This window comes from Neolamprologus brichardi, chromosome 11, assembly GCF_056152115.1.
Source record: "Neolamprologus brichardi isolate AB-2024 chromosome 11, ASM5615211v1, whole genome shotgun sequence".
In the NCBI taxonomy this organism is placed as follows: domain Eukaryota; kingdom Metazoa; phylum Chordata; class Actinopteri; order Cichliformes; family Cichlidae; genus Neolamprologus; species Neolamprologus brichardi.
Window position 1 is genome coordinate 18,143,169 of NC_142114.1, and position 27,947 is coordinate 18,171,115.

General features: G+C 39.6%; 4 protein-coding genes across 4 annotated transcripts; 1 reads left to right on the plus strand and 3 right to left on the minus strand.

The window, feature by feature from the left end:
• Positions 1–125: 125 nt before the first annotated feature.
• On the minus strand, positions 126–5,376 carry c1r (complement C1r). The gene is made up of 13 exons (XM_087848255.1): positions 5,261–5,376; positions 4,688–4,901; positions 3,583–3,766; positions 3,358–3,498; positions 2,826–3,031; positions 2,569–2,716; positions 2,341–2,459; positions 2,159–2,237; positions 1,921–2,055; positions 1,540–1,614; positions 1,243–1,445; positions 936–1,150; positions 126–721 (listed from the first exon to the last, which is right to left on the minus strand). The coding sequence occupies exons 1-13, from the start codon at positions 5,359–5,361 to the stop codon at positions 355–357; spliced, it is 2,187 nt and encodes a 728-aa protein (XP_087704381.1). The 5' UTR covers positions 5,362–5,376; the 3' UTR covers positions 126–354.
• A 3,126-nt stretch (positions 5,377–8,502) lies between these two features.
• Positions 8,503–13,965, minus strand: LOC148100532 (complement C1s subcomponent-like). Its single transcript, XM_087847784.1, has 11 exons — positions 13,753–13,965; positions 13,387–13,585; positions 13,109–13,289; positions 12,467–12,592; positions 12,062–12,255; positions 10,394–10,544; positions 10,178–10,293; positions 9,987–10,071; positions 9,765–9,899; positions 9,604–9,678; positions 8,503–9,522 (listed from the first exon to the last, which is right to left on the minus strand). Exons 1-11 carry the CDS (start codon positions 13,764–13,766, stop codon positions 8,699–8,701), a joined length of 2,100 nt encoding a protein of 699 aa, XP_087703910.1. The 5' UTR covers positions 13,767–13,965; the 3' UTR covers positions 8,503–8,698.
• A 318-nt stretch (positions 13,966–14,283) lies between these two features.
• LOC102788762 (tumor necrosis factor receptor superfamily member 5) lies at positions 14,284–24,397 on the plus strand. Its single transcript, XM_006802875.3, has 8 exons — positions 14,284–14,633; positions 14,777–14,902; positions 15,683–15,829; positions 15,942–16,035; positions 16,443–16,519; positions 19,785–19,895; positions 21,773–21,901; positions 23,019–24,397. The coding sequence occupies exons 1-8, from the start codon at positions 14,576–14,578 to the stop codon at positions 23,195–23,197; spliced, it is 921 nt and encodes a 306-aa protein (XP_006802938.2). The 5' UTR covers positions 14,284–14,575; the 3' UTR covers positions 23,198–24,397.
• rbp5 (retinol binding protein 1a, cellular) lies at positions 24,241–27,733 on the minus strand. Its single transcript, XM_006802874.3, has 4 exons — positions 27,317–27,733; positions 26,752–26,936; positions 25,337–25,438; positions 24,241–24,517 (listed from the first exon to the last, which is right to left on the minus strand). Exons 1-4 carry the CDS (start codon positions 27,390–27,392, stop codon positions 24,464–24,466), a joined length of 417 nt encoding a protein of 138 aa, XP_006802937.2. The 5' UTR covers positions 27,393–27,733; the 3' UTR covers positions 24,241–24,463.
• Between the last annotated feature and the right edge of the window lie 214 nt (positions 27,734–27,947).

Below are 27,947 nucleotides of genomic sequence, written 5' to 3' on the forward strand. Positions count from 1 at the left end.
TTCTTTGCATATAAAAGTATTGCTTAGTAATGTTAGAGTGGGATGAAATGACTGATGATGTGTTTATCATTTTCAAAGTGGGAGGATTTGAATAATCTTAGACACAAGAATAAAACCCATGCAGATCTGATAACTATCTTTATTCAAACGTAGTAAAAGACAGGCGTTGCAGTGATTTAAAGATAATGCATTGACTTACAGACAGTAAATCAATAACTGAATTTATATAGTTTTTTAATGATATATAGATTAAAAATTCTCAAATCAAACTCCACAACAGAGAAAATTTAGTTTATTATGCAATTTTTTTTCTCATCGTGTATTTACACCTTGTTGTTCTGAATTACTGTAACTTTAGTTCTCCTGCATGGTCTTCTTGATCCAGTTCAGGTAATTAGCGACTCTGGTATAGACTCCATATGTGCCCTTTCCTCCACACTCAACCCCCCAGCTGACAATCCCAGCAGCCCATTGTCGCCCATCTTTAGTCAGAGTGAAGGGGCCCCCACTGTCACCCTGGCATGAGTCCTTCCCACCTTCAGGGAGTCCAGCACAAAACATGTTATTTGTTAAGTCTGGTATGTTGTTCTTTCTTATCCTTGCCGAAGTGACTGAATCACTGCATGTCTGCTGGTCCACCACTGGGAGATAAACATACTTCAGTTGATTTGTTAGAATCTGACGATCATTCTCCTTTGTAAGACCAAAGCCAGACACCAGCCTGAAAGAATACAAAACACATTCATTGTGGGTTCCGTAAAAATTTTTACTAATCCAGAACCTAAAAGATAATAGCTTGTCAACTCAACTGATTAACAAACAACAAGAACACTTAAATGTAACATCAAATTTTATACAGTGTAGATGACATTAAAGATGAAAAAATCTTTTTTTTAATAAATAAAATCATTATCACACAATAGTAGTTTGTTTACCCCATCACACCAGTATCATATGTGGCTCCCGGTTCTGGCAAACACACTGGCATTACAGATGAGTCGAATGTGAGTGTGACATTCAGTTTGATCAGTGCAATGTCATTGTTGTAGTCTACATCGTTGGGGTTGTTGTACTCAGGGTGAACATGGATTGAAGCAGCAAACAGAGGAGATTTTTTGAGGGCTTTTACCTCATTAAGTCCCATGAAAATCTGCAAGTCAATATCATAAAAGGAAAGATTTACCAAGTGAATCCCAATCAGACAGAGATCATACAAAGTAATGCTCACAGTCAACTACTTACCCGTACAGATTCATTTGATACCACCACTCCCCTCTCCACTAGAAGATGGGCTGCTGTCATAATCCACCGGTCTCCAATCACCATGCCTCCTCCCCTTCCCCTAACACTAAGTAGCACTTGCCAGGGGATTGCATTATCTGGAGCGTCCTGGCCTCCAAAGATCCTCTGATACACATTGATGTGATTTGTTGGCTGACCACAGACTGAATTGGATATAAACTTGCATATAAATCTCACACATCAATTCCCATTAAATTAACCATTTAATCGTCATCAAGTTTTGCAGGAAATGTATACCTGGTAAACAACGTGGACTGTCAATAACTTCATGGGTTGATCTCCATTTCCTGTCTGCATCACATGTGAAGTTAACTGAGGAGCAGAAAAAGAAACAATGTGACTTTTACAATTTTTTTTGCTGATCCTCAAGAGTTGTGGAAGAAATGTAAAGGGTATATATTTCCAGTTAAATCATGTTAGCATTTAAATCTTATTTAAGTTTTGAATTATGGTAGTATATATCATGTATCATCATATCAGTATGTCATGATAGTTTGACTGAATGAGAATCGCACATTATGGTTAATGGAGCCTGCTAATAGTAAAGTTTCAGAACTGTGCAAAAGGAAAGTAATGAACAGTAGGAATCCAAAACAGATTGCACTGTTAACATCTCACCATTTGCATCCCCAAGGAGAGAGTAAAATGGTTCATTGCAGCGATACTGAATAACAGAAAGATACTGATTCTGAAACCCGGAAAGGAAGGCCACGCCTCCGTTGAGCAAGGGGTCAGGTTCTCCGCAATCAATTACTGCACAGGAACAAAGAAAGAAAATACAACAAAATGCATTTTGTCTCTGAACACTAGTATGGATGGAGAAGACTTTGTGTATATAGCCTTAGAGACAACCTACTGTGGCATTCTGGCAGAGGACGGTGCCACTGCCCATTGCTTTGGCAAATGGAAGAGAAACTCTCCATCTCCCGACCATTCTGACAGATTAAAGAAGGGTAAAAACCATGTTTTACATTATACACAGTAACCAGTAAACAATTATTTTGTTTTTCACTGTTAAAAAACACAATTTCAGCTAACCATCATCAGCTTGTATCCTTGATCGCAGCGTACATAGATGTAATCTCTGAAGAGATATTCACTCAAATTAGGAGTGACCCTGCCTTTAGCTACACTTCCAGGTGATGGACACTTCACCCCTGGAAACAGCAAAAACAATCAAACATATATTTTACACTGAGGTTTAAACCCAGAAGGACAACTAGGAGAACTGTAGTTGCTTGATGACATGTTACTGGTCATCCTCACTGTGTGTGCTGTAGTCGAGGCTCCAGCCATTGCTCTGTCCTTCATCGTCAATGTGGTATTCCAGCTTGACCATGTTTGAGTTTGTGACTATCAGTCCTGGGCTCGTTCTGCCACATAGCTTTGTGGGCTGTTCGTCTCTGACAGTCAACTTTTTAGGAGAGAGTAGTGCACAGTTTATTAATTGTATGACATATAGAGACATTTTTATTTCATGTGATTTTGATGAATCTAGGTGTGCTGAAATCGCTCGCCATTACCTCCAACCAGTGATGGAGACATTGCGGGCCCTCTGGGCTGTCCATGCTCTCAATGTGGAAGTTGTCAGTAAAGTTTAGAGTAATAGTGAAGCCCTCTTGTACAGAAATGACATACTGACAGGCCACAGCATGAGGTGGGTGATTAGGGTATTCCGGACTGAACAGATGCCCCTCTGGTTCATCAAATATACCACCGCCACAGGATACTGGGCATGAGAGAGAGGAAAGAAACTGAGAAAGTTTACCCTCTTAATGAATTGACTGAAGTGTTTGAGGATAATTTGGGGAGTCCTTACACAATGTTTTAAGTCCAGAATCAAAAAAGTGATAATAATTAGTGCTGTTTGATGACCCAACTACCTCCAACATTAAACCCAGACTCCCCATCCTCTCCTCTTTTTTATAGTGCTTTTGGTAATCTTGAGATCCTACATGTTTGAATGTGTTTGTGAAGTGGAGCTAAGTTCTCCCAGCAGACTCCAGTTTGATGGTCTGAGCGCACATTCATTGGAAGCATCTTCATGGTACTCACACACACAGGTGCGCAGATCAGAGCGAAGTTCATAGCCATGATGACAGGAGCAGAGATATGAGCCAAGAGTGTTGAGGCAGATCTGAGAACAGAGTGGCCCTGAGCCATCTCCAGGCTCTGGTACAGAACATTCATCTATGTCTAATAATGAGAAGTCATTACGTTAGTGTGAGTTGGTGCAGCAGTAAAAGAAGGAAGTGCAAGAAGCAGAGGTGGAGGAGCTACCTATCGCCTGGTACTGGGCAGAGAAGCCCAGATTCTGGTGGACCTCTGGGTTGTTGCTGTCTGATTGAAATATGAGGGTGAGACTGTTTCCTGGAGACAAGATGGGCTGGTTGCCTGGGTGATGCCCATCAGCAGAATTCTCACTGCCACAAAATTTCCAGAGGGCCTTCTCTTTGTAGAAAACCTAAAGGATCAAAGAATAAAATCCTACATGAAAACATAAAATCTGACCTTAGTGTTAAATTGCCCATAATAAGCAAATGTATGGTATAAGACAAAATCCAGAAGATGAAAATTTATGTTCAGTTCATGGGTTCTTCATTTATATGTCTAAGATGGTTAAAAGTGCCAGAAAGGCCAAATATAATCCAATGACCCGCCAGAACTAATGCTATGTTTAGTTGAGTCGACATCAAACTGGATATAGTAATGCAGAGAAAAAAATCTGTTCAGTTATGTGTCCCTCTACCATTTTAAATTCTGTGCAACGTCACAGTAAAGACTGACTCTGAAACCTTCTGTCATAGCAGCAGCAATACAATCTGCTGATAAGCTACAGCTATCTGTTGCTGTTGTCTCCAGTGGTTATACACTGTTGTAAATTTTTAACTTACAATTATCACAATCAACAAGATGATCACGGTGATTACCAGGGTTATCATAGTTTCAGTTTAGTCTTTTTTAAGTATTATTGTATGGATTTCAGAGGTAAGATTTAGGAAAATCAAGCACTACAATAAAAACACGCATTTTTGAAAGCAGTTGACTGACAGTCCTTTAGATATCCAAAGTCTCATTAAACATGTTTGGCAACATCTCATCAGACAAGTGCGATTATGTTTTATTTTAATTTCCCAACTTTAAAAAATAATTTCAGTTAGTTTTAATTTTATTCAAAAGTTTTTCAAAACTTTTACATCTGATTTTAACTATAATAACCTTGTTAATTACCTTGACAGAAACGTGAAAACATATGTAAGTAGTGAGCTCGAATCAGGTTGTCAAGCGTTACTCTTGAATCATATTTGGGTTTTCACCTTAAGCTATTTATTAATATTATGATTTTTAGGGTAATTCTGTATATGTATTGAAATATGGGTCTGACTGTAAGTGAGTCGTAGTAGCAGTTCACAGAAGCTTCAATATCCAAATGTGTGAAGGTGAGTTGAATCTGGTAGCCCTCAGGGACAACGAGGTCCCACTGCTCCTGCTGGTTGGGAGGGTAAGGCTGCGGGTACAGAGGGGATTGGACCTCCCCGTACATTTGAGGCTCTGGTTCTGGCAGAGGTGAGCACTCACACAGTGACACATACAGAAACCTAGAAAGGTACATAAAGGAAAGAGTTTGATCTGTTTATCAGTCTGCAGTCATCTGATCTGCCAGTCCAAAGTTGATACAAACAGAGAAGAACAAACACAGTGGCACAATCGACACCACTGTGCAACTAACATAATATTGTCAAGACTGCATATATATGGCATACTGACTGATGAATAAAAATATAAAACACTGTTCATCTAAAGTAAATTCTTGCAGATTATCAGTATAAAAACACAAGTAATTCTCCACTATTTGCAGCTACATGATTTGAAAATTTCTGCTCAAAAGTGGAAATTTATGACCAAAAAAAGGATTTTAGGAGATATTTGAGAACTTGAAAATGTCTAATCCACTTACCAGATGATACAAGAGGCCCAGCGCATTTTCCAATTAACTGTATCCATGAGTGAACTGGTCGGCTGCTGCGAGAGCAAATGTCTCCCATTCAAGTAAAACATTAATGTCACAAAGTCTGTCGTTTCCAGTGTTTAGCAACTCACTACGTTAATGCCAGGAATTGTTTATCTTGGCAAAATCAAGCAACTCCAAATTGCAGATAAACAGGAAAAAATTTGTTCTAAACTAGAGAACGAGACAGACTTTGCAAATTCTACATCTAAAAAATGTAACATAAACTCTTTGAGCACAATTATCATATGAGAATAATGAACCGATCTTGATTTATTTCACTGTCTAATCCACTCTTAATCCTCATCCTACCACCAGAGGGCGGCATTAACAGTTTTTAGGCATCCTTGATCACAGCAAGTGTTTTCAGAGTTTAACTTGAGGCCAAGTCTGGATGTTAACATAGCAGGTGAAGCAACTGATTTCCAGAATGAGGAATCAGATTCATCAAGTATGTGGATGTGTTTGTTGCCTGTCATTATTTATATCAGCATGTGGTTTATTTTTGCCCTCAAAATAGCATCAGTGTTTCAGTTTCTGACGGCAAACTGAAACAACCCGTTCCTCTCTGCTTTACCTTAGAATGTTTTGCATTAGTCCCCATAAGTCTGACGCTCTTTAGTCTTGTGTTCTTGTGTTTGTTTAACATTGCTAGTTTGGAAAACCTCGAGCAGTTAAAAGTATGCCAAAACGGACTGATCTGAGTGTAGAGGAGGCCGCCACGCTGTTATTTTACAGACCACTAGAGGGGGCCACCAACAAAAATCTACTATTGAAAGGTTTACATTTTTTTTATCTGGTCGCAACAACCATGTATATTTCTCAATTTTATTTAATTTAGCTCCTCCCAGCAAAAGCATCCTAAAACTTTAACTGATCGAGGCATAGAAAATCTGTTATTTTAAGTTGACAGAGACAGGAGTCAGCTATAATTTGATACAAAATTAGAAAGTCTGTTACAATGATGCTAACTGGCTAACACATTTTAATACAGATACATTTAATACACTATAATAAAAACAATGAATATTTCTTAATGTTTTTATTAAAAAGTAGTACAAAGGATAATCGGGATTCATTCATTATTATTAGCAGTAGTAGTAAAAACTACAAAGGGATAAACCTATGGGAAAGAGTTGTTGGAGCTAGGCTGACAGGTGATGGTCACTGAGCAAGAAAGCGAACTGATGCTATTTTTGCTCTGAGAGTTTTGATGGAGAAGTCTAGAAAAGGTCAGGAGGAATTGCACTGTGTCGTTGTTTATCTTGAGAAAGCATAAGATAGAGTTCAAAGAAAGGAAGTGTGGCTCTGCATGAGGAAGAGTGGCAGAGTGAGGGTGAAAGTGAGGGTGGTGCAGGACATGTATGAGGACAACAAGGCAGTGGTGAGGGGTGTGATATGGGTGACAGACTGGTTTAAGATTGGGGTGGGATGATATCAGGGGTCAGCTCTGATCCACTGGACAGGCTGACAGATGAGGTCAAGCAGAGTCTCCGGGCCTGTGATTGTATGATGCTTGCAGATGACATAGTGAGGAAAATGGAAGATTTCCAAGATAATAATGAGACTTACATGCTTGAAAAGAGAGCAACTGGACGTTCCTTTCTTTTCTTTTTTAATTGAAAAAATGTCTCCTCTCATCCAAAAGGCTTGTCCAGTTCTAAGACCAAAGCTGGATGTTTGATTCTCCTTTATATCATCTTAAGTTTTCTGTCACAGTGTAGTTCGGTTTAGGAAGTAAAACCACTCGGCTGAATCTAGGACAGCTCAGAAACCTGTGTGAGAGATAACCAAAAATTCAAACTTACCCCATGTGCACCGTCTACAGCTGCCAACCCCGACTGTTGCTGTTGAAGGCCAAAGCAAAGCAACTGAATTCTGTTTGTTTTTTAAACACAAGTATCTCTCTCTGTCTCACCATTTAACTCAGTTTCTTTGAGTCTTGCAATCATCCGATTGGCGAGATGGCCTCGCAGTTTGATCATGTGTTAAAGTATGCACATGCATTGATCATTTTTGTATTCGGAAAAGAAATACAGGTGAATGTATGGGGGGAAAAAACATATAATGGGCAGTTAACAAGTTCAGTTTTATTTTGGATGGATGGATTTACAGTAAGTAATATGTGTCACCACTAAGCGGCAGTAGAGCATCACTACCCCTCATGAGGAAGTGACACTGGAGCCATGATTTGTTTTCGTAATGAGCTGAAGGTTGTTTTTAATTATAGTTTAGCAGCCAATAAGAGCATATTGGCTGCAGTATTAATCAGAACAACTTTTATGAAGATTGCACTGCTGTGACGCTAGAACATGCTTCTCATACTGATGTTAAACACTGCAGTGTCAGGGATTAGGCCGATGGTTTGTGGCTGTCTAAAAATAAGTGCACTTCTCCTGTGTGGCTCTTTGCAGGCTGTTGGTTTGAGGGCCTTGTTTTCAGTTGTCATGCACTATTATGCAGACACTGTCATGCAATATCGGAACAATACCCACTTCTTATAGAGTGTGTCTGTATGTTATAACAGTAGATATCATAGCCAGACCTCTGCCACAAAAATAACAAATAAGTGAAGAATTATTTTGAAAAAATAAATTGTTTATAAAAAAAAATAGGCGAATTGGTTAATTAATTCAATACTGAGAGCAACATCTGGAGCTACTGGTGTTAGTTTTTTAATGTGAGAAAGCTTGTTTGTCTGTAAAGCACTGTAATGATCCTCTAATTTATGCTTCTAACTACATTAGAAATGAGTACATTGGAAGGACAGCTCAGGTTAAGCGATTTGAAAATAAAGAGGGATAATGTCGAGATGGTTTGGACATGTGCAGAGGAGGCGTAGTGGATATGTATTGGACAAAGGATACTGAAGATGGAGCTGCCGGGCAGGAAGAAAAAGAGGAAGGTGGATGTAGTGAAGGAAGGACATGCAGAGGGTTTGTGTGACAGAAGGAGATGCTATAGACTATAGAGACAGGATGATATGGAGGCAGATGATCTGCTGTGGCAACCCCTAAAAGAAGCACCGGAAAGGAAAAGATGATCATAGCCTGCTTTCACTTATAGGGAAAATATACTGATTATACAAGAGTTTTTAAAAATGCAGTTTTGTGTGTCTCTTAACTAATAGGGATTAAATAATTGAAAACATGCACACACACACACACACACACACACAGATTGTCTGCAGATGATTTGCAAACATTTCTCTTTAATAGGAAACAATGTAGAAATAACAAGCTGTTCTGATTGTGTTATTTATTTTGGTACATTTGATTATAAGGTTGCGGTCTTTATTTTATAAGCAAAGTAATTTTTTTAATGTGAATCAGCCCTGAAAATGATTTTATTATTGTATATAACAGAGTGTTTTTTTCATCATTTATTTTACTTTCTCTCTGATTCTTCTGCCTCTACTCTCTCTATTGTCTGCTTAATCCACTTCACATAATTCCCTACCTTGGTATAATAACCCTTGTTCACTATTTTAGTTGAGTCTGGTTGGGGAATCCGACAGCGAGCTCCCCATGACACAATCCCAGTCAGATAGTAAGGGCCACTGCTAGAAGACAACATGGGCAAAACAAAAGGACCTCCACTGTCTCCTTTACAACTGTCCTTCCCGCTGTCTCCAGCACAGAACATGTTATTACTGAAAATCATGGACTTCCCACGTGAAAGAGGTGTTTTCTCACACTCTGTGAGTGAGTAGGCTGAAACATGAGCATATTTTAAAACATCTGATAACGTTCTGTTCTCTGTCACCCCCCAGCCTGACACTGTACCTTGTTCATTTTCCACCACACCACTGTTTTCTTCTGGCAGACAAATGGGAAGCAGGTTTGGGCCTAATGTGATTCTGGAGGTGAATCTTATAAGAGCAATATCATTGTTAAAATCAGTGCGTGCACTTCCAGTGATCCCCTTTCTGTAGCCAGGATGAATTATGATCCTGTTAGTGATCAAGGAAGGTGCGCTTGGGGCATTTGTTGTCGTTTTATCTATCAGTCCACCAAAGACCCTCAAAGGGCTGTTCTCACACCCATCCACAACATGAGCCGCTGTCACAGCCCACTGATCATTTATCAGGGATGCTCCTCCTCTGCAGGGCTCTTTTATGAATAGCTGCCATGGTATTTCTCCCAGTTTTGCATCCTGACCTCCCAGAATTCTTCCTGTACCTGCTATCAGTGTTTCAGGCTGCCCACACACTGAAACAAATAGAAGTCATCATTAAACCCAGAGCTCCAAACAAATAGTGACATTGAAAAACAGAAGGAATGCATCCGTACCTGGAAGACATTTTGGAAACTCTGCATTTCCATTAGTTGATATCCATTCGCCACTGGCACCGCAAATGAATGTGTCTGAAAAGTGTCAAGGAGAAATTTGCTAAAAGAATAACAGATCAGTGATACTAAAAAAGGTATGAGCAAAAACGTCCTGTAATCACCATCTCCTTCCAGCGTGTAGTACTTTGAGCTGCAGCTAAACTGGATCTGGTCATTGTATTGAGTTTGTGGGTCATCTGAACCCACCAACTGAAGAATACCATCTTCCGGTATATCAGGAAGTCCACAATTGACCACTATATATGAGAAAAAATTATACTGAGTGTGAAAAAAACAAGTAGACACAAACAGAAAAATCTGAAATTAATTGTAGTCAGACTCACATCCACAGGTGTAGCTGGGAGTCCATACGCCTGTGCTATGGCACATTGCATTGAACTCTGATTTCACATCATGGATGCCTTTATCCTTAATAAAATGAGAATGTAATTTCATTTAGAATTCAATTTATTTAATAACTTAAATATTTACATCAAATGTCAAGGATACACTTCAGATTTCTTTCTGCACTCACATCATTTACAACATAGCCCTCGTCACAAGTGACCGTCACTTCTTCACCACGATTATATTCTGCTTTCGTGGGAGTCACGGTGGAGTGTGAGGTCACCACTGCTGGACAGATCTTATCTGCAATTAAGATGTGAGAAGAAGAGTCACAGTCGTTTCCAACAAACATCCAGACAGATGCTCTTTACCAGCTGTGTCTGAGATGAGGAGGCTGCAGTACCTCTGGTCCTGAAGCTGAGGTGGAATCCTTTGTTGGTGCCAAAGTCGTCAGTGGTGAAACGGATCGTGAGCTTGTTTGCGTGAGTGAGAAATGGCGATTTGGGAGGCGTGTTGCCACAGAACGGTCCCAGAGTACCAGAGGGAGTCTCAATCTGCAAACAAAACAACACAGGCACTGTCACCAAGTTCAAGTTTACAGACTTTCTTTAAGATGCAGACGTGCAGCACCTGTCAAGAATTTGAACACAACTGCTCGATGGATGTGCGAGACTATCAGTTTATAGCATTCTGACATGGACGTTTAAAAAAAGAAAACCCTTGTAAAAAAAAAAAAAATCATTAGGCCCACAACAGTGTGTTGTCCTCCCAGCTACAGAGGAAGACCAGCCTTAGAAATCACATATTATAACCCACATCAATGCTTTCCAGACATAAGGTTGCACTTAAAAACTGGATTTATGGTTTGCATCTGCTTATGTGGTTACCGATACAAGTCTAAGGTGTGATAGTCTGTTAACCAGCATGACTACCACAGTATCCTGCAGTGGTTTGTGCTCAGTGGGATGAGTATTCATTTCTGAAAAAGACCTAATGACCTAAAACACACCTCCAGGCTCTATGAGGGATCTTTGACCACAAACCTCCACAGCCTCCTGTCCTAATTGTAACTGAAACTACACAGCAGCAGCCAACAAGATCGTCAATTTTAGAAGGCGACAGTCTTAAAAAAAAGTCACAACTTTTAAGTAACATGTTGCCAGAAAATGCATACAGGAGGCTTTCAGATAAAAATGATTGAAGTGAATTACAGAGAAATCCTGGAGGAAATTCTGAAGGTGCATACAGCAGGGTGGTGACGTTGTTAGCACCATTTCCTCTGAATGTGCTTACAGCAGGTTGGTGACGTTGTTAGCACCATTTCCTCAAAGAAAAGAGGGGCCTGGGCTTCAAGCACCAGCAGGGCCCTTCTCTCTCTGGAGTTTGCACATTTTTCCCACCGCTTTGGGGGTTTTCTTCTGGAGCTCTGGTTTCTCTTGGTACCAGCCGTTCTCACCCTCCCTCCCCCTTTTGTCTCAGGTATCTCACAAAAGAGATTCTGAATCTCGAATAGTTTCACTTCCTGGTTAAGGGCTAAAAAACTGCTGTTACTTGGTGAACGACATGGGCTCTGAATGTAAGAACTGAGGCCTGATATGACCTTAAAAATATCAGCCTTAAAGTTCCTGTGTAGATGACTAAGTCCACACCATGAAAATGACAAAAGATGTGATGTCCAACACTGACAAAGAACTATCCTAACTTATATTTCTTGCACTTATCCATTTATTATTTTATTATTTGGGAGAAAATTTGTCTCAAATGTCATTAGAGACTCTTTTTCTGTGGCTCAAGAAACAACAACAAAATTATAATTAGGTTATATGTCAAATTGAAACTAAACAAGATGAGATCAATGTACACAGGAATGGTACACAAAGAAAAAACCCAATTGTGTAACACAGAGAGACCATAAAACGTCAAAAATAGGATGACTGTCTGTTGTCAAATCCATGGTTACAACACTTTTTTTCTGAACTTCCTCTTTGTTTATTGATATGTAAAGTTAAAGTTTCTGGGGGGGGGACACACAGCTTCGAGAGGTATTTGCGTATTCTGAGTCATCACTTACTCTCAGTGCATCTATGCATTGACCATCGGGGCCTTGTTCCACATCAAAAACGTCCGAGAAGTGGAGCTCCACCTGAGACTGGGAGTCCACGAGCAGTGTGTACTGGCAGTTTGCGTTCTCTGCATACGAGTTGGGCCAGGAAGGACTGGATATGATACCTTTGCTCTTTCCTGACAGGTCCTCGTTGCAGTTCACTGTGAACACGAGAGATCATTGTCATCACCTTCATTTTAATGAACAAAATCATAAGTTTTACACAATCAGTACCTTCCCAAAAATCTCCCCACAATACTTCTGCTTCCTCTATTTTCCCATTTTCACTTCTCTTTGTGTATTTTTGTCTCCTTCAGACGTGTTAAATCCTGATTATGTTGAATGTTTGGAAGCAAATTTGATTATTTGTACCAGTGCAAGTGTGGTTGTCCACATCCAGGTGGTAGCCGTGGCGACAGGAGCAGTGGTATCCTCCGATGAAGTTGTGACAGAACTGGGTGCATTGGTTGATTTCGTTATCCTTGCATTCGTCATAGTCTAACAGAGGGAATGAGCTAACGGTTAAACGCAGAAAAGCATTAAAAAAACCAACAAAGAAACAATTCCTTGGAATGACTTGATAAATATATCAATCAGGCTATCTATCGTAACATTTTAACAGAAGTGATCAAACAGCAAATGTTTGTTCATCTTGACAGAGTGACAACAAAAATCCTTGACATTTTGCATTTCTTGCATTAAAAAAAATCAGAGAAAACCACAGTTTCGCATCAGTTCTCCTGGTTTGTATTCTAGGTAACATGTGTGGCAAAAGTCTTCAGTAGAGGAACAAGAGTCTACTGATACTAGACGAGGTTTAGGTGAGACATCAGTCACGTTAGTGTCATCAGCACTTTTTTTTTTTGCAGTGCAAGAAAGACAAAATCTTGCACACAAATGTTTTTTAATCTTATGTTTTCTTTATTAAACAAAAAGCTTTTTACACTGTGATTTATTCTCAGTAAGTATATTTCCACAAGCTCCTTCTGCAGATTTTCAGAAGGAGATTCTCACCTTGGGTTGTATAAAAGCCTCTAAAGCCGGTGTGCCTCTTTATGTTTGAGTAGTCCGAGTGGAACAAAAGGTTGAGGCAGCCACCCGGGGGCGAGAAAAGCACAGGATTTACAGTGGACTGAAGCTCCTCAAATTCCTTTGTGCCACACAAAACGGAAATTAGGTTTCCATTTGAAAAGATCTGAGGGGGAAAAAAGATGAGAGGCATAATGAGAAAATAGTATGTGGCAGGTATTAACATCATTTAATATTCTTGATATGGTAAGATATCCTCTTACCTTCACTGCATCATTTTCACAGTCGATACTGTCCTCCAGGTCCAGGTGGATGAACCTTATGGAGAGGCTGTGACCTTTGGGGGCGCACCTGCTCCAATTTAGACTAGCATGAGGTAAGTACCCATTGGGATAACCTGGAGACTCCACCCATCCCAGCAGCATGCAGTACGTGGAGTGGAAGAGCGGGAGAAGCAGGAGACTGAAGAAAATGGTGCAAAGCAAAAATAAATATATGGGTAAAGAATATTTTTTTTAAAAAGGTAGCGTTAAACAGAAACAGAAATTAAGTAGTTGGATGTCAGAGACAGACACTCTGTAATCACTCTTTGCACATCTGTTGTGATAATTAAACAAATCCAAACCCACCTTGATCTTAACATCTTGTCCTGATCAAATCTCTTCTCAAATAAAGCATTTGAACACGTCTCCTTCCTCTTTTCATATTAATTTCTATTTCACCCTCTTCCTGCTGCCCCCTTCCTCTCTTGCTTATATTTTGCACCCGTAAGCATTTATAAATCTATTTCTAGATAGTTTCTTTATGCATCTACGGCAACAGGAGGGTGACTGTGGAGCAACAGGAAGACAAACCGAGCCAAAAGCTTTTCAGCAGCTTTGCACTTTTCAACTCAACACCGATCCTTTGTCAGCGGGACAAATATTGTATTGAAACAATGGTGACAGGATGAAAGGAAAGGGTGTAGGGGATGAAGGAAATATTCCTTTGTGCACTTCGAGTGCCAAAATCAGCATTTAGTCCTGTAGCTACAGTACGGAAACACATTTACAGTTAACATCATACTGAGAAGGCTAGTACAGGAAGGAAATGAGGAACGAGACAGAGATACAGAGAGGCGAAGGGGGAGAAACAGCAGATGAGGGTCACTGGGGCTTTCCACTGTGTAGGACTAGAAAAGACATGAGAAGTAGGTAAGACCGAGTGAGGAGGGGGAACAAATCAGAGACAGTACGTCAGAAATAGAGTGGAGGCAGATGAACCTGAGCAGCAACTGCGTGATCATCAGAAAAGCCGAGGCGATCGACAGAGTTCACTTCTGGATTTTATCTTCTGAGCTACGATAACGATTTAGCCAATTTTCAGGTATAGAAACAGGTTGAAAAGACGCAGGCGTTTACAGTTTAGAGAGTTTACACGCAGGTGGAGGGCTGTTGACGAATAGGATACAAAATGTGCAAACAAGATCAGTTCGAGTCTAGTGGGAGATGCTGTCAACGCTGTAATGCAGGTCAGTGAATACGACAATGCTTCAGTTCCTCACGTTTCTCCTCGGTTAAAAAACTTTCTTTACAGGCTGCACAGCATTCTTCAAAAACCATATTTTCGTTAACCAACGTCTAATATACAAGTCTGTTTGTTTCACCTTGTCAGGAGAGTACATGAAGACAGCGTGCGATGGCACAAAAGAGACCGAGTGTGCCAAATGTGAATATGGGTTCTACACAGACTCTCAAAATCATGTGGAAAAATGCCATCGCTGCAAGCAATGCCTTCCCAGTAAGTTACACAGGCATACACACAGCATTAGTCTTAGAAGCTCAGTCAAAGAAACACAGAACCACAATTCAGTCTATTTCTAATAAGAATACAACGATATAGAACTAGAAAGACCGTATTTGAACTCTACTATGCAAAATACCAAAAAGCTAGGAGTGCTGCTTTCACAGCCAAAGAAAGAAAGAAATATACTGTTGGACAGCAGGAAACTGCGCAATAATGATGTTGCAAATTGTAAAAGCTGATGGCTTTTGATATCTATACTTATGGAGTAATAATACCTGCTTTGCTGTTGTTTGTCCAAGTCAGCACCACATGCTCACATATCCACTTCTTTAACATCTTCTTTATTTCTCACAAGGGGTTGTTTGACTGTTGAGGTTTCTTTGTATTTTTGTGTTTTTGCAGCGTCCAAAAGCGTTTTGTGGCAACTGTTGTTGTCATTTGGTGCTAGGTAATTAAAGTTCAAGGGAAAATTGAATTAAACTAAATTTCCATTTTGAACTAACTGTAAATCCCACAGAGCTTAGCTCAGATTTATGTTAAGATAATTGTGTTAAGAGACAATTTTAAGACAATAAAGGAACTTACATTTTCAAGTTCAACACTTTCAAAATGTTTCATAGCACAGAAACTGTGAGGTGGGTTTTCACTGTTCTTTATGTTTAAGCCACTTTGACACTTTGAACTGGAGATCAACGACCCCCATCTATACACACACACACACACTTACACACTTAAACGCAAAGAAAAAAAAATGTCTCTCTTTTGCTCTTTCAGGTAGCAATCAGCAGACACTCAATGAATGCAAAGCTGAAGCAAACACAGTGTGCAAGTGTGTGTCAGGTTTCTACTGCAACAATGCTGAATGTGAACATTGCATGCATGTAACCCCCTGCCAAGTGGGTGAAGGGGTTACGATTCCAGGTAACCTTGAACTATAAAAATCATAATGAATGATAATTTTCTCCAATGATGTTTCACATTCTTAGCTAAAGTGCCACAAAGTCAGGTGAATAAATTTCACTCCTCATTATAGGCGACGGCACGAGTAACGTAATCTGTGCTCCATGTGGAAAGGGGACCTTCAGCAACGTAACAGATTATGTGTCACCCTGTAAACCTCACACCAGGCAAGACTGCGTTACAACTATTATCATTGTTATTATTATTATGTTATTATTAAATCTGAAGAACTGTGTGTTTTATGTAGACTGTGAGTGAATTAGTCATCCATTGACACAGAGCAGAAATTAGTCTCTTGGTTTCGGTTGGTGCCCTCAGTCTACAAATTCGAAACGTACAACATCCCACATCCTACCTACTGTAAATATATTTCATCCAGACTGTAAAAATTGTGCTGAAACAGTTTCCCATGCTTGTAGGAGGCCTTTTTTTTTTACATCCCTTTAACACAGATTTTGTAGCAAAAGCTTGTCCAGTTTAAAAAAAATATATATATATAAATTGCGACTTTTATTATTTTATTATTATTTATATTTATTGTGTTCACCTGTTGTTGGTGGTATTTTTTTTTTAGATGTGAGGACTACGGAAGAGTGCTGAAAACTCCAGGAGACAATAAAAGCGATGCAGTTTGTGGAAACTTCAAATCTGGTAAGTTTCTGGCTTTATCAGTGTTTGAGATCTTGTTAAAAAAAAAGAGGGAGATGGAGTTGTCAGCGGATGCTCTTATGCCGAGTGATTCACTGAGTTCCTGTTGACGTTATCTTCCTGTAACATGACCTATAATTAAGAAAGGAAGTTGAAGATGTACTGATGCAAAATTACTAATATATACATTTTTCATGTAAAATTAAAGTAGTAGCTATAGTTTGGCCCACTGGACCTCAATATTGCTCTAGTTCACGCTCACTACATCTATAGCTTGCCTTAAAAACCAAACATCATATCTAGTCAGAGGCTGCGAGCGGCAAATAACACTAAATTAATGTGCCACTCAAGCAGCCTCACAGTCAGCCAGCGTAAAATTCCAACAACTAAATGCGAGACAAAGAGTATTTGTGTGATCCATTCAACTAATCTGACATTTTGATCTTCAAGCTTAAAAAAGAAATAAACTCTAAGAGCTAGAGCGGTCGGAAGGTGAGTGGTACACTCACAAACTTCTCCAGTCAGTTTGTTGAAGTAAGATGTTCTTCTTGAGCAAGTAATATTGAAGCCTCAGTTGGGTCTTTGTACCATGAGTTGGTGTAGTTCTCAGAAGAAACATGGGTTTAGGGCAGATACTTTCAAGGCACTGACAAGAAGAGAGTAGCACTTGTTAGGTAGCAGAGTGATGTGGTGTATGGCCACATCAGTAACCCTGTAAGGCTGTATTTAGGTATTAATTTTTGACCTGTTAACACCCTGATGTTAAGAACGTATATTGCTTAACTAGCTCACCACCTTAGATTTTAATTTTAGAAGGTTAAGAGGTGCTTAACTTTCTTTCGGAAACATCTAAACCACAAACTGAGCCTAGCATTACTTCAGGAAGGCTATTAAGCTGAGCTCAGCCCACAGTCCCAGTAGATCAGCTGATAACGGCTGATCTTAATATCAGCACATGTCAGCTGACACTCTTCTGTGCTTCAAACGGACAAATCTTAAGTAGGGTGTCCTATTTAGACTGCTTTAGCCTGTTTATAGCTGCAGTGTGAGCTATTTTGCAACCCCAGCTCCCTCTTTTCACGCTACGTCTGACTCAATTCATGTGATGTTTGTTGTAATCGACGTTAGTTTTGTTCTTTGAGGGTGTCCTGCTGCTGCTCTTTTCACTGTAGGCTTTCCCCATCTGAGCATGGAAATGCAGATAAGTCCCAAAGCAGAGCCACACCACCAAATATAAGTAATGGCATATGGAGATAGTCATTTTTCTTTTGGCTAACGTTTTTTGGATTAAAAATCAGTTTGATGGTGGTGTCAGCAGAAAACTTCAAAAACCATCAAAGTTTTTAAAATACCTCGTGTGAACATCCACATTACCGCGAAGCTTATGTGGTTAAAATGATTTTGCATACGACCCCGCCAAGCCTTATTTTTCAGTGGTATTTCTTTTTAATGAAACCAAAGGAAGACATTCTTTTGCTTCAGTACTAAAAACAAATTCACCTATCAAAGTCACTTCTGGGAAAGCATGAAGCCACATGCATTGTTTAACAGGAAGTGTTTTTGTGAGGCGCACTGAATTTTGAGCAGCTAAAAAAAAAAAAAGAGGGGGCAGCAGAAGTACACAGACAAAGAATACAGACATACTGAAATGTCTAAATATACTCCAGACAATGAATCAAGTCACAAAGTCCAAATATCCCATGAGATGACTTCTTTTAACTACTGTGATATTTGCTGGGGTGATACTGAGAGGGGGGTGGGGATGTTGAAGACGGTGAAGACTTCCAGTGTTTATCACATTTTAAATATAGTCATGTTATGCGAGCTTTAAAGCCTACTTTCAGGTTTCATAAAATGCATATTTTGCCCCTTAAATACTTATTTCCATTAAATTGAGTCAAATCAGTAGTGAAACTCACATAAGTCCAATGTTGAAGTCTAAATTTAACCTAAAAAGGTTTAAATTAGAGTCCGATTTACCTTTTTCATATTCTTATGTAGAAAAAACAGCATAAATTATTATTTAATCCAATATATTTTAAAATATAATAGTGTATAACTCTATAATGCATTGCTACATTACCATAAAGCTCCTACAGGCTGTGGAGGGCTTCCCAAGATGCACTGAGTGTTTCTTCTTCACTCCCCTCTTTTTACTCTAAGTGTTTATACACCACTTTGTGTTTAATGATTAGTTTTCATTCATCTCTGGCTCTCCTCCAAGCGTGTCTTTTGTCCTGTTTCTGCCTGCCGTGGCAGATGGCTGTCCTGAGCCAGGCTTCCTCCTGTTAAAAGGGAGTTTTTCCTTCCCGCTGTCACTAATTGCTTGCTCATGGATGGGGAAGTCATCTGATTGTTCTATTACCTTATTTGGCACTATACATATAAAATTGAATTGAATTGAATGATGAAGCGGCTTAACCTGCTGTGTCTGGCAGCCTCGCCTCTGTCAGTGCGCCCCAGGGCAGCTGTGGCTACAATGTAGCTTGCCATTGCCAGTGTGTGAATGTGTGTGTATGGGTGAATGACTGAATGTAGTGTAAAGCGCTTTGGGGTCCTTAGGGACTGAGTAAAAGCGCTATACAAATGCAGGCCATTTACCATTTACCATTTTACAGTCAGTAAGTGAATGCTTGAAAATATATTGAACTGACGTCTTGGCTCCCTCCCTTAAATAAAACTGAATTAAATTGAATACATATAATTTATATCTTTCAAAATATTATTTTAAACATGTATTCAACATATAATCAGCAATGTGATTAACAAATTTGCGAGTCATATTTATACAGCACATTTAGACCTTGTGATATTTTGTTGTAGATATCATTGCTTTATGAACACAGTACATAAAGTTGTATGTTACAAATGATCGGACTGTTCTGAAGTGGATTGCGGCCATTTATTAAGTATTAATGCTGCTTAGACATGTTGGCACTTCACCAGAAAGAGTTTTCTTTAAGTGAGCTTCCACGGATCATGAGTCACCACCTGCAAATTCAAAAAGAAATGCATATAATCTTTCACTAACAATAATCAGTCTTTTATTTCTTTGATAATGTCAGAAGTTTCTCCTCGTCACAGTCATTTCACTCACTACCTTATTAATGAAGAAACATGAGTCGTAATCAGTAATCACTCCCTCCCACTTTAAGTTTCCCAGAAGTTATATTACGCTTGTGAAAATTTATTGTGCAATCAGGTGAATAACCCACTGTAGATGTACTCGGCATGGCCCTAAGAACATTTTCTTCTCGTTGTTTTCCAGATTGTCACTGGATGTTGCCAGCAGGTTTGTGGTCAGGGCTCGTGTTGACCGCAATCGTCATCGTGTTGATTTTCATCCTCTGGAGAAAGAAATGCAAAACGTACAATGCAGGTGTGTACGACGCGTCACTCGGATGGGTGTGTTTGCCACTTTTTCTCACACTTGTTCTCATAATTGTCTTCCTGAAGAGGCGGCAAAATGATGTGCGTGTAAGCCCACCCACTGGCAGTAACTACTCATGCTTTAAGCCACAACAGTGAGAGGGTACTGGCTTTGAAGTCTTACAGTTGAAGGTCACTGCTTATCTCTCTCAAACATGGCCTCCCACTGTTTCCTTGCAGTGTATTAATAACAAAACTTCAGTGAAACCTAATATTACATTTGCAGACTGGATTTTTTTGAATATTAAAATGTGATCTTTCATGTAAAGTACGTTTAATTTCTCCTTTTCTTTTCACTTGAAAAGGATATGATGTAGTTGAACTCTCTGACAGATTACGAGCAACAGCCGAGTCTGATGCTCGAGAAGCTTTAGCGAACATGACTGTCTCAATGAGGAAACCACATCCTGTACATATTCAGGCTGACACAGTTATTTGGTGTAATGTGACGCACTCTTCACGGGCAGACAGCTCATACTGAGAAACAATTCCTACGTATGTGGCACAGTCACACAACTTATTATTTTGGCTACCCTTGTATTTCACTGACATTTGTTTTATTTCCACAGAAACAATGTGCTAGTACTGGAAATCACTGATGAACTCACAGAATATAATTATTGTCTTAGAGAGCGTGTGTGCCGTTTTGCTAATATTACAGGAAGGGGTGTGTGTTACTTTTAAAAGCACCAGTTGTTACTCTTTGTACAGTCATGTGGGAAAAGTTTAAGAGTGATAAGGTTCACTTTGAGACAGTGATTCTGAACCAATAAGATCCTTTGATTTCATGACATAATGCCTGTATTTTCCACATATCTGCACGTGGATATATCAAAGGCTTATTACTAGAGAAATTATCAAAATGCAAGTTTCCTTTTTCATAGCCTCATAATATCCTGCCATGCAAACAGTTTCAGTTTTATCTTCTGAGGTTTGGAGATACTTATCTTTAGGATTTTTACTGCCAGCTCAGTACAGTAGATGGTATGAATATGTATATGTTGGTTTGTGCAGCTCAAAGTTTTGTTTTCTAGTAATAATTTATTGCTATGTTTTTTTCAGTATGTGATATAAATTGGAAGTTTCTCTTTGCTCAGAAAGTTTTTTTCGTAATGCCACTTGTTTGAGTCTCGTTTTAGAAACACTTCAGAGTAATTATAGTTTTGAATTTATTTTAATTCTGTGGGTTTTTATTTAATCAGTCGTTTCCTGAGTCTCGTTCCAGAGTGGTTATTTTTATTGGGGTGTATGTTATTTAAAACTGTTTGTTTTTATTATTAGTTTTCCTTTCTTTTGTTGTGAAATGGTCAGTATTAGTCAGGGGTTAGTTTACAGCAGTTATTGCAACATGCGCAATTATCTCACAGTCATGTAGAAACCCCGGTCTCAGTAAACAAGCGTAATTAACATGTCTTCTCGAGCTAGTTGTGTTGACAAACTGAACAAAGTTGACAAAGACTAAAAGTGGATTTAAAAAAAAAAATCAGTAACCTGCTTATGGCTAATGTTCTGTTTAGTCTCGGGAACTCTAACAACGTTGGTTTGCTTGTCTGTATCTCAGAGCTGTTCGGAGCTGACTCAGAACAAAGTTCACACAGATGGTCAAAAGACAGTGAAGGGACTCAATGTTGTGACTCTAATGACCAGTGGCTGGTGTTTTTTTACATGGAGGTGCTTTGGTCAAGCTCAACCCCTTGGATTTTGGGGGTTTTGGGGAGGCTTTAGTGCCATCTAAAGTCCAACTGGTGGAATTATTTGTATGTTTTGTGCATGTTTGTGAGCATAAAACTAAAATGCCTTTTTTTTCTTGTGATGTCTGTGTGACAGCTCGATCCAGTATTTGTGTTACTCCGGTAGCAGTGGTTCCCATTCCAGATGTAATGCCTCGAGAGCAGCCTTCTTACTGCCAAGAAACCTGCATCATGCCCGACTGCAAGTTACCAATTTTTAACGAAGGTGAAGAATCACATCGACTCTTTTACATCATTTACACATAATGTTACAGACTTGTTCTCAAACAGCAGGATTTAAGTTTGAAACAAAGTCACTGCGTGCAACAAAAGTGCCCCAAGACTTTTGTGTTGGTGCAGCAGTCCTCTTGTTTAGGCTCGAAAATCATTTTCTGTAAAACATTTTCACCCGTATTTAGTGCCATTATAAAACCTTGCTCACATGCTTGGCTTGTTGCACATTATTGTTATTAATTTCACTATAATGATTGTTTTTCAACACTGTATCTACTCTAAGCACGGCCCCATAATGCCTAAAACAACTCAGTTATCTCTCCACACACACTTAGTGTTTGACATTAGAATTAGTGATTGCAGAAATACAAGAACAATGTATGTAAATAATAAATCTCCAATGATCTCAGCTTAATTCAACACCTAGGTGAGACTGTGGCAGCCTTGGTTGATAATCAAAACAGCATTTCCCCCTAAAATCGTCAAAACACGGCCTTAATTCATGTAGGACAAGCCTGCTTCATCTATGCTGGGGATGTGAAACTCTTTTTATATCGCAGGCCACATACAGCCGACTTTGATCTTATGTGGGCCAGATGGGTGAAACTACAATTTCTGTCGGTGTGAAAAGTTGAACTACACATTTAATCAATGAGATAACTTAAAATAGGACAAAGAACCACAATTTCAACAGTATGACTCAGTTTTTCTACATGGTAAAGGAGTGCTGCTCTGGTGTCTCCATGAGTTTTTGAGCTTGGATCGTGAGAACGCGCATAAAATTACACAACTCTAGAAATCAATTTTTTGGTGTATTGTGAATGGCCATGAGGGAGGGTTTTATGGGTAGAAAAGGTCTAAAAGCTTCCAAAGCCATCCAGTGGGCCAGATTGGGGTCTTTCCTAGGCCAATTCTGGACCTGGGGCCTTATGTTTGACACCCTTGATCTATGTGACACAACACTAAAGCTGGATGCTATAAGTTGGTCATTTCTGCAGTTTCTGAGGAACTCATTTACATCAATCTTACAAACATTGCAGCTCATAAAGTGCAAAACTGCATTTCCAGTGAGGAATGGTCACACTTAATGATTTTATCGTTCTCCTCAGATGATCCTTTGGTCATTTCCTGCACAGAGGACACCTTGAACACCAGCCACCCCATAACTCCACTGAAAGCTTCCGTTTCCTTTGTCGAATCCAGTAACACGAATGGAAACGCGAGTTACTGCAACAACTTCTTCAGGTCGCAATCCGAGCCACAGGAGGACGAGTACTGTGGGACATAATCCAGTGTAACGGCTTACTTACCCAACCTCAGACCCTCACTGGATCGGAGACAATGCAGTTCTTTTCAAGACCTTTAAACCTTTTTAATACCAAAAGAGAGAGACTGGGCTCTCTTTCAGGTCCCTTGAAGGTTGACTGATGCCACCTGCAGGACACTCATGAGAATTTCCTCTCAAATGAAGTGACATTTCTGTGCTGTCCTGACCACACAGCTGAAAAAAACACTGGTGATGCACAGTGGTGCCCTGTTCTCAGGAATAATCTGAAATGTTTTGTTTTTGTTTAGTTTTGTTACTGCAACAATTCTCACAAAATGACCAAAACAAATTAAGCGGTGATAGTAACAAACAGAGCCTAATATAGTTTACTTCTTTAAGCGAGCCAAACTGACGCAGTGCGTGACATCATCCTTCATCATCCCACATCCTGCTGCTGCTATGAGTATTTTTGAGCAGCGGGAATAAATCCTTCAAAAATAGCATCATTTCCACCCAATTCAAAAACATTTTTAGGTATCCCGATGACCAAAGGCTTTTTCTTTGCTTTTAAAAGATTTGCTTTCTTTATAGGAACAAATCGTATAAGATAGTGAAATCAGAAAAATATATGAATCTTTGTAGCTTGTAGCTTTTCCTTGGATTTGTTGATAATGGGAAATCTACTGCTAGCCTGACCGTTTAATGGAATCTGTATATATTGAGTTGTTTAACTTATATTGTTCCAACTTAAGTCAGTAATTCAGATTTGAATGTATTGTATATGTAAATCATTATAATGCGCATGAACACACTGATTCAAGTTTTCCTTTCTGCCATGCAGCACACAATAAATAGTCGGCTTCACATAGACTTTGAACCAGGGAACAGGAGGTTAAAGGCAGTTTTTTTGTTTTGTTGTTGTTTTTACTTTTTTTTTTCACTTTGGTACTTTCTGTAAAAGTTCAGGGCTACAGTTCATGAGTGAAAATGACTGAAGCAGCAACACTCACAGACACACACACATTTTGTATAATTTAAGACACGGAATAGAAACACGACAGATGCATGAATTATGACTTCTTTATAACATTGTGCAATATGGGGAAGGAAGCAGTCATTCTGCTAAACTGCTCTCTTCTCTTTGTTAAACCCATCAGACATATTCAGTTCATATTCTGTTTTCAATATTCAGTACTGCTGATTATAATAAAAATGCTATAAACATGACTCTTGTACCGGCTACTTTGTTTTAATAGGATTATTCGCTGTAAAACATTTCCTGTGACTTCAGTTTGCCTTCTTGAAGACTTGCTTGGCTTTGATTCCTTGAACTCTCATCTCCTGCAGAGAGGAAGTGGAAAAGACGAGAGAAAAAAAAACACGAAGTGAGAGGGTGTAAATGAATGGTGAGAAACAACGAGAACATTTGGCACATTAAAGACGAGCACAAAACTGGGATTGTGTCCAGGACACCATTTCCACCCCACCTCTCTCCTTCTCATCCTTTGACCTCGTAATCCGTCTTCTACTCTCTCACCATCTATTCATCAGGTCTTTTCAGCCCGCTCTCTACTTTCCTCCTCCGCCTCTATATTAGTCCCTCACTGTTCCCTTCCCCCACTTTGTGTAACCTCTAAAACCCACCATTATAAGTCTTGATCCTAGCTGGCATTTCTTTCCCAATTCTCTCTTGAGTTTAGCATCAACAACATATTGTTTTCTCCCGATTGCAACAAAGGTATTAAAAAAACCTCGTGAGAGCTTTTTAGCGGAACAATGTAGATTGTTTGAAAACGTAACCAGTAATGAAAGATAAGCTATGAGCTTGAACTGTTTGAGCTCAAAAGTGCCTCTGAGCTTCACTCCATAAAGACGTGCATTCAGGGCTCCTCTGCCTCCTTTGTGTGTACTCCTTTGTCAGGTCGTAGTTTGGCCTTAGGCGTGTACAAACTCCACTGACCTCTTAATAAAAACCTCTTCACACAAAGACGGTAACAGAATTAGCCAATGAATAACTTCTAAAACTTGCCTTATTTGAATACCCTCCCTCATTTAGCATATCAATTTCTCTATCACTTCCTTTTAAACTTTCATTTTCCTTCTTCCCTCTTCCTTGCTTTCTCTCTGCACTGGCCTCTTGTTCCCCTCGTACATCCTTACCAAATACAGCTTGTCGCCCTCCAGCCAGTGCGTCCAGCCTCGTCCCTCTTTCTCGCCTCGCTGTACACAAACCAGATTGTCTCCGTCCCAATCTACTGTAGTCTGTGTAACCACAGAGATGGTGTTAGTGTGAGACATTAGCATGTAAAGTAGCTCACTCAACGCTTAGCCACACAGAGACAAGAAGCTTTGTGCAGCGCAAAGAGGGGAGACTAATACAGTGATCCGTGAAAGGTCATGAACCCTTATATATATGAAGGATTCATGACCCTTATATATATATATATATATATATATATATATATATATATATGAAATATACTTCATTTGTTCAAACATGTGACAAAAAACATCTGATTTTTATACAAGTAGATTTAAGTTTAAAATTTATATGTATTTGTACAATTTGTATGACCCACATTCTCGTGGGATTTAGTCCACGGACAGGCATCCTGTCACCTCCCTGAGAGTTTGCTGGTATCATTCAGAATTCATTGCTTCATTAATAAGAAAAAGACAACTAAGAACAGCAAAATAGGCCACCATCAACATGTCCTTCATTTAAACCGGTTTCTCATTTTATACCAAAAAGCTCTGCTTCAATATCATCTTTACCTGAATTATAGTTTAGTGTCCTGGTTTTTCAATTAGATCTTTTGCAACCTGCAAATGGAGATCAGCAGCTTTCTTCTGGTAGCCCGACTCCACACCCCATTGCTGTTTAAAGTTCTGCTGATTGTCACTGTTAGAGAGGCCTTTAAGTTTTTGGATGTTGCTCCTGGACTGATATTTGTTGGTTGACTACACCAGGGGAGGGCAACAACAACCTATGATTTCCATCATTTGTCTGACTGTGTTTTGGTGTAGACCAAACTATTTAGGGGTGGTTTTAGCCTTCACAGCCTGATGAGCATCAGCAAATCCTTTTCTGAGGAGCTGCATCTATTCGGGCTGTGATGTACATTCGTGTTTTGAACATCTGACCTTAGATTCCCGTCCCACTCACACCTGATCATCATGCAAAGCAATGAAACCTTACCCAGTTTCACCTTGGCAAGTGAAAATACATTACATATTTTTCCACAGCAGATCTGCTTTAAATGCTTATGCGACAAACATATTTATTTAGAAAAGAGTTCACAAACTTTCAAGCACAAGGTCTCCTCCTATCTTGGACCTTTTCAAAATCATTGTGGAGTTAATGTACATTACTGCAATTCTTAAGCCCTCCTCTAAACAGCAAGTAGCAGCTATGGGGAAAAAAACTCAGCAGGTGTGCTGACTTTGTTTGAACACTAAGCGTGCAAATCAAACTTGTATAACAAGTAATGACTTAATAAAATCAATGTAATGTTAAAACTGCGTGCATGTACAAACATGCTGATGTGCACATTTGGAAAAACCAAAACACGTACCTGACACACACGGCCATCCACTGGCCCAAGGTCCTCAGTAAATTCTTTTCCAATAGTGAAATCCATGTTGAAGTTCTTGAAGGTGGTGACTGTGCGGATTTTCATGGCTCCTGTGGCCGGGTCATGGGTGATCTCTTTAGTGGGCTTCAACAGACAGACGATCTTCCTCAGAGCAAAATTAATATCTAAGAGAAGAAAGCATGAGCCGCAGTCTGTTACTTAAGTAAAGCAGATTTTTTTTGTCTCTCACACACACTGCAGGCAGAGGGGACACACAGTGTGAGGGAGTGAATGGGTCTGGGGTCACACAGAGGACAAGGTGGTGATTTCATTACACTAATGTGCTTCAGCAAATAAAGATGGTCCTCACCATTAAATCAGACACTTAAGGTTACCTTTTAAAGTAACCTAATGGCAAGGAGTCAGTGAACATATGAATACTTAAAAAAATAAAAGACATGAAAGATTATTGTTACATTGGAGGGTTTTAATTGCACATCTGTTACAAAAAGCAACGCACTTGAAAATTACAAAAGTATTTAAAATGATGTATAAAGATTTGTACCCAAAGCTTCGAGGTAGGAATCCATATTCTCCTGTTCCACCATATGAAAAGTGCCGCTGTAATTAGGTTTTGCCATTTTTTCTTCTTCTTTGTTCTTTCCGAAACTCCAGAAATCCCCGTTTTTCCTCGTTCTTGCTTTTCCTCCAGTCCCGTGTGGATCTCACAGACAAGCTGCGGGTTCCTGTGATATCACTTTCAGTTGCGCAACGTTTTGGACAATGGACCCGGATTTGACGGGAATGCGCGTAAAATGAGTGCTGCCTGTTGCAGATTGTTGCTGGAGTTTGGTGCTCGGTTATGCTGCAAACTGCTCCAAATATGCAACTCTGGTGGTGACTCACGCTCAGTATATGCAATCGTTTCCAGGGAGGGAGCGAGGCCCTTTCTGCAGGACCTCATGTAGGGGGAGGTTCATTCATCTTTACTAATGCTTTTCTCAGAGGGATCAGTTGCAAGCAGAGGCGGCGCTTCGGATCCCAGACATGCAGAGGGTTGGTCGATGCACTAAGTAAACGGGTATGCTCGTGCACTAGCAGCTGAGCAGCACAAAGTCAAAACGAGGAACAAAGAGACATCAAGGATAACCTGATATGCTCATTTCCAGCGCCATCTTTTATTCTTTGACCATACT

Excerpts from the sequence above, each read along its gene's own strand:
- LOC102788762 (XM_006802875.3), top strand. The coding sequence starts at position 14,576 with ATGTGCAAACAAGATCAGTTCGAGTCTAGTGGGAGATGCTGTCAACGC. Across the intron at positions 16,036-16,442 it reads CCCTGTAAACCTCACACCAG|ATGTGAGGACTACGGAAGAG; the intron begins GCAAGACTGCGT and ends TTTTTTTTTTAG. Across the intron at positions 19,896-21,772 it reads ATGCAAAACGTACAATGCAG|CTCGATCCAGTATTTGTGTT; the intron begins GTGTGTACGACG and ends TCTGTGTGACAG.
- rbp5 (XM_006802874.3), bottom strand. The coding sequence starts at position 27,392 with ATGGCAAAACCTAATTACAGCGGCACTTTTCATATGGTGGAACAGGAG. Across the intron at positions 25,439-26,751 it reads TGGATGGCCGTGTGTGTCAG|ACTACAGTAGATTGGGACGG; the intron begins GTACGTGTTTTG and ends GTGGTTACACAG. Across the intron at positions 24,518-25,336 it reads AGGGCGACAAGCTGTATTTG|GAGATGAGAGTTCAAGGAAT; the intron begins GTAAGGATGTAC and ends TCCTCTCTGCAG.
- c1r (XM_087848255.1), bottom strand. The coding sequence starts at position 5,361 with ATGTTTTACTTGAATGGGAGACATTTGCTCTCGCAGCAGCCGACCAGT. Across the intron at positions 3,032-3,357 it reads TGATCTGCGCACCTGTGTGT|TATCCTGTGGCGGTGGTATA; the intron begins GTGAGTACCATG and ends TCTCATGCCCAG. Across the intron at positions 2,460-2,568 it reads CCTCGACTACAGCACACACA|GGGTGAAGTGTCCATCACCT; the intron begins GTGAGGATGACC and ends TGCTGTTTCCAG.
- LOC148100532 (XM_087847784.1), bottom strand. Across the intron at positions 12,256-12,466 it reads GGACAACCACACTTGCACTG|TGAACTGCAACGAGGACCTG; the intron begins GTACAAATAATC and ends TCGTGTTCACAG. Across the intron at positions 10,294-10,393 it reads CCTCAGCTTCAGGACCAGAG|ATAAGATCTGTCCAGCAGTG; the intron begins GTACTGCAGCCT and ends TCTTAATTGCAG.